The 9,624-nt window shown below is 38.0% G+C and overlaps 1 protein-coding gene across 1 annotated transcript; it reads right to left on the bottom strand.

Moving 5' to 3' along the window:
- Positions 1 to 2,976: 2,976 nt before the first annotated feature.
- Positions 2,977 to 4,144, bottom strand: LOC119537633 (RAD9, HUS1, RAD1-interacting nuclear orphan protein 1-like). Its single transcript, XM_037840170.1, has one exon. It carries the CDS (start codon positions 4,015 to 4,017, stop codon positions 3,301 to 3,303), a length of 717 nt encoding a protein of 238 aa, XP_037696098.1. The 5' UTR covers positions 4,018 to 4,144; the 3' UTR covers positions 2,977 to 3,300.
- Positions 4,145 to 9,624: the final 5,480 nt, after the last annotated feature.

Below are 9,624 nucleotides of genomic sequence, written 5' to 3'. Positions count from 1 at the left end.
TGTTGTATGAGGTAATACTGACATTCAGAGCTGCTGAACTCTATCTCTGAATTTCAGGTGTCACCCAGATATGTAAAGTTCCAGAGATCAATCAGGTTATATGCAAAGAGCTCAGCATCTCAGAATTTAGAGATAACCATAGAATCTAAGGAATAGATGTGACTGCTGAAAGAGCTTACAATCTAGGGACCTCTACATTGAGCATTTCCCTGATAACTTGTGCTATAAGATTCAATTCTCAGAGTTTACACATTATATTTAGTCCATACTTGGAAAGCATTATAAAGTTTGTCTTTTCATTTCTGGTGCATTTCACTCAGAATTTTGTCCTCAAGATCCATACACCTAGTTGTGTGTCTCACAGCTTCATTCCTTCTTGCAGCTGCTCAATACCTTATTGTATGCTTACACCACAGCTCACCATTCTGTTCATCAGTCCATGTAACCTTAGGCCACCTCCACCCATTGGTAATCGTGTATAGCTCCTTGTTCCTAATTGTCTGCTTCCTGTGCCAACTAAAATTCCAGTTTACATCTAATCATTGCTGCCATAAACACCAGTGAGCAAATGTCCATTCTTGTCCTTGATTTCAGTTCTTCCAAGTATATACCTAATAGTGAGGTTGCAGGACCTTATGGTGCACACATACTTAGCTTCTTGTGGAACTACCACACTTTGCTCCAGAGAGGCTGCACCATTCTATTTCCCCACCAATAGTGAATGGGTACATCCCTCTCTCCACATTTTCTCCAGCACTGTATCCCTATGTTTATTTCCCCCCCTGCCGTCTTACAGAGATATATTCACATACTATACAATCATCCACAGTGTGCAATCAGTTGTTCACAGTATCATCATATTGTTGTGCATTCATCACCACAATCAGCACTTGAACATATTCATTATTCCTAAAAAGAAAAATTAAAAAATATAATGAAAAAATAAAGAAAAAATGAAATGAAATAAAATAAAATAATATAATAAGGTCAGATAAGAGCACCACTACCAAGAATCCCTTACCCCTCCCTCATATCCCTCTCTTATAGACATTTAGCTTTCATATATTGCCTTTGTTACAGTGAATGGAAGCATATTACGATGTTACCATTAACTATAGACTCTACATCACATTGATTATATTTTTCCCCAATGCCATCCCTTTTACAACACTTTGAAAGGTTGACATTCATTTGTTCTCCCCCATGTAAAAACATTTTTGTATTTGTACAGTTAGTCACTATCATTGACCATTCTAGGTTTCCCTAAGTTATACCATCTCAGTCCTCATCATCTATCTTTCCTTCTGTTGACATACATTCCCCTAGCCTTACTCTTTCAACTTTACTGACAGTCATCTTTGCTCAGTGTACTTACAATTTTGTGCTACCATCACACAGTATTGTGCTATCCATTTCTTGATCTATACAGTAAGTTTTGTTGATCATCCGACAATCCTTCAGCATTAAATGCCAGCTCTCTACCCTCTTTCTATCTCTTGGTAACCTGTGATCTCAGCTTTAACTCTCAAAGTTTGCTCATTACTATTAGCTCATAACATCCTCAAGGTTCATTCATGTTGTTATGTGTTCTGTGACTTTGTTCAGTCTTACATTTGCATAATATTGCACTGAATGTTTATACCACAGATTTTTTATCCACTAGAGTGTTGGTGGACATTTGGACTGTTACCATCTCTTAGCAATTGTGAGTAATGCTGCTGTAGACATTGGTTTACAAATGTCCAATGTTCTCTGAGTATATACTGAGTAATGGAATTGCTGGATCATATGGCAGTTCTATACTTAGCTTCTTGAGGAACTGCCACACTGCCTTCCCAAGAGGCTGCACCATTCTACATTCCCACCAACAGTAAATAAGTGTGCTTTTTCTCCACAGCCTCATCAGCACTTGTAATTTTCTTTTTTTTTCTTTTTTCCCATCGTGGCCATTCTAGCAGGTGTGAGATGATATCTCATTGTGGTTTTGATTTGCATTTCCCTAATAGCCAGTGAAGTTGAGCATCATTTCATATATATTTGAGCCATTTGTATTTCTCTTCAGAAAAGTGTCTGTCCATGTCTTTTGCCCATTTTTCAATTGGGTTGTTTGTCTTTCTCTTATTGAATTGTAGGATCTCTTAATATATTCTGAATATTAAACCTATTAAACTCTTATCTGATATGTGGTTCCCAAATATTGTCTTCTATTGCATAGGCTGCCCTTTTACTTTTCTGTCAAAGTCCTTTGCTGTACAGAAGTGTTTAATTTTGAGGAGATCCCATTTATCTGTTTCTTCTTTCATTGCTTGTGGTTTGGGTATAAGGTCTAGGAAACCACCTCTATTACAAGATCTTTATGGTATTTCCCCACATTTTCTTCTAAAAGTCTTATGGTCTTAGTGGTAATGTTTAGGTCTTTGATTCACTTTGAGTCAATTTTTGTATAAGGTGTGAGATAAGAGTCTTCTTTCATTCTTTGGTTATGGATATCCAGTTCTCCAAACACCATTTATTGAAGAGGGTGCTCTGTCCCAGTTGTGTTGGCTTGACTGGCTAATCAAAGATCAATTGTCCATAGATGAGAGAGTCTATTTCTGAACACTCAGCTTGATTTCATTGGTTGGTATATCTATCTTTATACCAGTACCATATTGTTTTGACCACTGTACCTTTGTAGCATGCTTTAAAGTAAGGTAGTGTGAGACCTCACCCTTCATTCCTCTTTCCAAATATATTTTTTTGCTATTTGCAGCACTCTACCCTTCCAAATAAATTTGGTTATTGGTTTTTCTATTTCTGCAAAGTAAGTTGTTGGGATTTTAACTGGTATTGCATTGAATCTATAAATCAGTTTAGGTAGAATTGGAGATCTTAACTCTATTTAGTCTTCCAATCCATGCACATGGTATGCCCTTCCATTTTTTTTTTTTTTTTTTTTTTTTTTTTTTTTTTTTATTCCCTAAAAACTTTCTGCAACCATTTATTTACATAGATTTTAAAGTTAAAAGAAATTTAAAAATTTTAAACAGTTAATACAAGAAAAATATGAAGTGAACTGTTTATAGCACTAAACCCAACTGTTTATGACATGAGGTATTTTAAAAAGCAAATCAGGGAATTCAATTCCCTTTAAGCTCCAGGGCTCTAGTTAAAAGTACCTTTTTTATTTGGTGTTCTTTCCATTTTATTCTATTGATGTACTCTCCTGTGAGCCAGAAAACTGACTTTAGCAACTCTATGAAAACCAGCAATTTCTTGAGTTTCTTAATAAAGAGAGAGGCTGATGTCTGAGAAATCAAGTCAGTTCTTCACAAGGAACTGGCTTTTGTTCAGCTTCCCCCTCTCCTTGAGGTACGCAAACAGGTGTTTCCGTCTCCTCCAGGTGACCTTTATGCCATACTTCTCTTCAGGAGTGTCTTTAACCAGAGCAGGCCCAGGCCCTGCACTCTTGGGAGTACTAGTGTAAACCGAGCAGCTTGGAAGGGTGTTTTTCCTCTGATCTGAATGAATGGATTCTTCTTTCATAGATGACTCTGCGGTCTGGATATCAGGTGGAATGAAAATATAAGCTGGGCTTTGAAGTGTATGCATTGACAGTTCCCCACTGCTTTGGGGACTGAGCATAGGAACCAGGGGCCTTACAGAAATGTCCTTTTCCAGTTGTTTGGGGCATTCCTTGATTAAGGGGATCCCCAGTGTCACAGAACTAGAAGACTGTGGAGTCTCAAAGGTTAGGTGGGGAAACTTGGCAGTGGCAGATTTTCGAATCGGTCTTGCATGGTCTCGGTGATGACGTTTCTGGTTGACTGGGTACCAGCTTTCTGCTGTCACGTCAAACTGAGGCAATACCCAGGAAGTGATGGTGTTGTGGTCAATGGGCTTACTGGGCACCCGTCTAGTGCGGGTGATGGGGCGCTGTGGGGATCCAGAGCGGTGTTTGGGGCCCTCCAGTGGTTGTTGCTGGAATAGCAGCGGGGCTTTCTGGGATCGTTGGTGGCGTTTTTTTCTGGGCGGCATCAATTGATGAATGAAGAACAGTTGGCAACCACATGATGCTGGTTGCAATCAGGTGGGGCGATAGGCTCCAATTCCAACCCATGCCCGCCGGGCCGCTCCGGGCCGCCGCTCCTCTCCCGCCGCGGCTCCTCTCAGCGCCCTTCCATTTTTAAGGCCCTGTTTGATTTATTTTAGCTGTCTCTTGTAGTTTTCTGTGGTAGGTCTTTTGTGGCATTGGTTAGGTTTATTTCTAAATACTTAATTCTTTTCATTGCTATTGTAAATGGAATTTTCTTCTTGATTTCCTCCTGTTGTTGCTCATTATTTGTATATAGGAATACTACTTATTTTTCATGTTGATCTTGTAGTCAGCCACTTTACTGTATTCATTGATTATCTCTACTAGCTTTGCTGTAGATTTTTCTAGATTTTCTACATAGAGAATCATGTCATCTGTAAACAGTGAAAGTTTTTCTTCTTCTTCTACAATTTGAATGACTTTTATTTCTTTTTCTTGCCTAATTACTCTAGGTAGAACTTCTAGCCCAATGTTGAATAACAATGGTGACAGTGGACATCCCTGTCTTGTTCCTGATCTTAGAGGGAAAGCTTTCAGTCATTCCCTATTTAGTATGATGTTAGCTCTGAGTTTTTCATATATTTCCTAGATCATATTGAGAAAGTTCCCTTCTCTTCCTTTCCTTTTGTGTGTTTTCTACAAGAAAGGATGTTGAATTTTGTCAAATGTCTTTCCTGCATTGATTGAGATGATTGTGTGTTTCTTCTGCTTTGATTTACTGATGTGATGTATCACATTAATTGATTTTCTTGTGTTGAAACAGCCTTGCATACCTGGAATAAATCCCACCTGTTCACAGTGCATAATTCTTTAATATGCTGCTGGATTTGATTTTTGAGTATTTCATTGAGGATTTTTGCATCTATATTCATTAAAAATTTTGGTCTATAATTTTCTTTTTTGTAGTATCTTTGTCTGACTTTGGAATTATGATGTTGGCTTCATATAATAAGTTAGGTACCTTTCCCTCCTCTTCTTTGTTTTGAAGAGTTAAAGCAGGATTTGTACTAATTCTTTCTTGAATTCTTGGTGGTATTCACATGTGAAGGTATCTGGTCCTGGGTTTTCTTTTGGTGGAGTGTTTTGATGACTGACTCTATCTCTTTACCTGGGATTTTTTTGTTGCGTTTGTCTATTTTTCTCAAGTCAATATTAGTCATTTGTGCTTTTCTAGGAAATTGTCCATTTTGCTTAAGTTGTCTAGTTTATTAGCATATAGTTGCTCATAATATCCTCTCATTATCCCCTTTATTTCTGTCAGGTCAGTAGTTATGTCCCTTTCCCATTTCTGATTGTGTTTTATTTGCATTCCACACCCCCTTGTTAGCCTAGCTAGAAGGCCATTGATTTTACTCATTTTCTCAAAGAACAAACTTTTGGTTTTGTTGATTCTGTTGCTTTCCTCATCTCATTTTCATTTATTTCTACTCTAATCATTGTTATTTCTTTCCTTCTGTTTGCTGTAGGGTTAGTTTTCTGTTCTTTCTCTCATCCCTCCAGGTGAACAGTTAATTCATTAATTCCTGCTCTTTCTTTCCTTTTAATATAGGCATTTAGGGCAAAAAATTTCCTTCTCAGCACTGCTTTTGCTGTATCCTGTAAGTTTTGATATGTTGTGCTTACATTTTCTTTGGCCTGGAGATGTTTGTTAATTTCTATTGTAATTCCTTCCTTTACTCACTGGCTGTCTAAGAATGTGTTATTTATCCTCCATATATTTGTAAATTTTCAGACTTCTGCCTGTCAGCGATTTCCAACTTCATTCCACTATGATCTGAGAAAGTGTTCTGTATAATATCAATATTTTATTTTATTTTTTCCCCTTTTTATTGAGATTGTCCACATACCATACAATCATCCAAAGACCCAAAGTGTACAATCAATTGCCCATTGTACCATCATGCAGTTGTGCATCCATCACTGCATTTAATTTTTCCAATTTTTAGAAATTTTCTTTACTCCAGAAAAGAAATAAAGACAAAAAAAGGAAACTCAAATCTTCCCATACCCTTAACTCCCCCTTCATTATTGATTCATAGTATTTGTATAGTACATTTGTTACTGTTGATGAAAGGACATTAAAATACTAACTGTAGTATATAGTTTGCAATAGGTATATTTTCACCATATGCTCTTCTTTTATTAACTTCTATTTATAGAGTCATACATTTGTTCTAGCTCATGAGAGAGATTTCTAGTATTTGTGCAGTTAATCACAGACATTGTCCACCACAAGATTCACTGTTTTATACATTCCCATCTTTTAACCTCCAACTTTCCTTCTGGTGACATACATGACTCTGAGCTTCCCCTTTCTACCACATTCACAGATCATTCAGCACTGTTAGTTGTGCTCACAATGTGCTACCATCACCTCTGTCCATTTCCAAATGTTTAAGTTCACCCTAGTTGAACATTCTGCTCATAATAAGCAACTGCTCCCCATTCTTTCATCTCATTCTGTATCCTGATAAGTTGTATTTCATGTCTATGAGTTTACATATGATTACATATAAGAGTGAGACTCTGCAATATTTGTCCTTATGTGTCTCTCTTATTTCACTCAATATAGTGCCCTCAAGTTTACTTCATCAACCCATTTTTGTTAAGATGATTTTGTTCATACAGCATACGTTTAATCCTAAGTAAACAGTCAATGGTTCCCGGTATTGCCATGTACTTATGTACTCACCACCATAGCCACTATCTATACAAGGACATCTCCATTTCTTCCACAATGATAGAGGAAGAGTCAAAGAGGTAGAAAGACAAAAGAGAAAGAAAAAGAAAGAGAGTGAGAAAAAAACATAACAGCTAGGAAGCATCAAAAGGAAAGATAGCATTAAACTAAAGTAGAATAGTCAGATATCATCACCAATGCCAGTAGTCCCATACCCTTCCCCCATGTCCCCCATTTGCATTTAGCTTTGGTATATTGCCTTTGTTATATTAAAGGAAGCAAAATACAATGTTTCTGTTAATTATAGTCTCTAGTGTGCATTGATTGTATTTTTCCCCCAATCCCACCCTATTTTTAACACCTTGCAATGTTGACACTCATTTGTTCTACCTCATGTCAAAACATATTTGTACCTTTTATCACAATCATTGAGCACTCTAGGTTTCACTGAGCTATACAGTCCCAGTCTCTAACTTTCCTCTTTCCTTCTGGTGTCCACATGCTCCTAACCTTCCTCCTTCAACCATAATCACAGTCATCTTTGTTGAGTGTACCCACATTGCTGTGCTACTATCTCCCAAAATTTTGTTCCAAACCTCTTGCTCCTGTCTTTTCCTTTTGATCTGTAGTGCTCCCTTTAGTGTTTCTTGTAGGGTAGGTATCTTATTCACAAACTCTGTCACTGTCTGTTTGTCAGAGAATATTTTAAGTTCTCCCTCATATTTGAAGGATAGTTTTGCTGGATATAGGATTCTTTGTTGGTGGTTTTACTCTTTCAGTGTCTTAAATATATCATCCCTCTTCCTTCTTGCCTCCATGGTTTATATTGAGAAATCCACACATTGTCTTATCAAGCTTCCTTTGTATATGATGGATCACTTTTCTCTTGCTGCTTTAAGGTTCTCTCTTTATCTTTGACATTTGATAATCTGATCATGAAGTGTCTTGGCATAGACCTATTCAGATCTATTCTGTTTAGGTTATGCTGTGCTTCTTGGATCTGTAATTTTATGTCTTTCATTAAAGATGGGAAATTTTCATTGATTATTTCCTCTATTATTGCTTCTGTCCCTTTTCCTTTCTCTTCCCTTTCTGGGACACCAATGACATGTTTCTTCCTGCATTTCATGTAGTCATTCAGTTCCCAGAGATGTTGCTCACATCTTTCCATTCTTTTCCCTATCTGTTCTTTTGTGTGTAGGCTTTCATGTATCTTATTCTCCAGTTCCTGAGTGTTTTCTTTTGCTTCTTGAGATCTGCTGTTTTATGTCTCCATTGTGTCTTTCATCTCTTGTGTTGTGCCTTTCATGTCCATGGATTCTGCCAGTTGTTTTTTCAAACTTTTGATTTCTACCTTATGTTTGCCCAGAGTTTTCATTATATGCTTCATCTCTTTTGTCATATCTTCCCTAACCTTTTTGAGTTGATTTAGCATTCGTTGTTTCAATTCTTGTATCTCAGTTGAAGTGTAAATTTGTTCCTTTGACTGGGCCATAACTTTGTTTTTCTTATTGTAGGTTGTAGTTTTCTGTTGTCTAGGCCTCTAGTTTACTTGATTACCTTAATAAGGTTTTCCCAGACCAGAACAGGCTCAGGTCTAGAAAGGGGCAATAGTATACAGTTTCCCTGAGGGTGTCTTAGATTGATACACCCTGTGATGCCTCAAGTCACTTTGCTTTTCTGCCCAGCAGGTGGTGCCTGTCAGCCTGTAGCTCCATACTGGTGTAGGAGGAGTGGCCTGTGGCTGTTTCCCCCCAGGCTCTGAGGTCTGGTTCTGAATAGGAGGCAGGTAGTAGAGGTTGGCATCAACTCTTTCCTCTTAGGGAAGATACACCCCCCCCAGGGTGAGGTTTTTTGCATTTGAATAGTTTCTCTGACTGTGCTATCTCCACCCTCATCTGGGTCAGAGCACTGGGAACTGAAAATGGCTGAGGCTTTCTCAATGGAGCTGAAAAAGGTACAGAAATCCCCCCTTCAGGGCCAGTTCATGGACCCCTCAGTTTACCCATCAGTCAGAGACTGCACCTGGTCCTCTTGGCTCCCACTCCCTCCCAGAGAGGTCCTCCAGGTCTCCAAGGTAAGTTGTCACCTAAAGCCTCTGTCTCCTTTTTGGGATTCAAAGCTTTTATTGAGCAGTCCATGTTTGTTAATTAAAACCACAGCTGGGAGCCCAGCTGAGCTATATTCATTAGCTGGGAGAGTGCTGCTCTCTATCACAGTGAGGATTTGCAGTTTGGGCTTCCATGTGGGAGGGGTCTTGGCTTGGGTCCACAGTTTATACTTACAGATTTTATGCTGTGATCTCAGGCATTCCTCCCAATTCAGGGTGGTGTATGATGAGTGGACAGTCATGTTTGTCCCCCTGCAGTTATTCCAGATTATTTACTAGTTGTTTCTGGTTGTTTATTAGTTGTTCCAGGGGGACTAACTAGCTTCCACTCCTCTCTATGCCACCATCTTCTGGAACTCAATATTTTTTAATTTGTTGAGACTTTCTTTGTGACTTAGCATATGGTCTATCCTAGAGAATGATCCATGAGCACTTGAGAAAAATGTGTATCTTGGTATTGTGGGATGTAGTGTTCTATAAATATCCATCAAGTCTAGTTCATTTATTGTATAAACCAATATCTCTGTTTCCTTACTGATCCTCTCTCTAGATATTCTATCCATTGATAAGAGCAGTGTATTGAAGTTTCCAGCTATTATTGTAGATGTATCTACTTCTCCATTCAGTGTTGTCAGTGTTTGCCTCATGAATTTTGGGAAATTCTGCCTCACTGCATAAATATTTATGATTGTTATGTATTCTTGACTTGAATTATCCCTTTTATTAATACATAGGTCCTTATTTGTCTCTTTTAATTAT

Source organism: Choloepus didactylus, chromosome 6 (assembly GCF_015220235.1).
Source record: "Choloepus didactylus isolate mChoDid1 chromosome 6, mChoDid1.pri, whole genome shotgun sequence".
Lineage (NCBI taxonomy): Eukaryota > Metazoa > Chordata > Mammalia > Pilosa > Megalonychidae > Choloepus > Choloepus didactylus.
This window is presented reverse-complemented; position numbering and strand designations above follow the sequence as displayed.

What these genes read in the sequence shown, in the direction of transcription:
- LOC119537633 (XM_037840170.1), bottom strand. Translation starts at nt 4,017, where the DNA reads ATGCCGCCCAGAAAAAAACGCCACCAACGATCCCAGAAAGCCCCGCTG.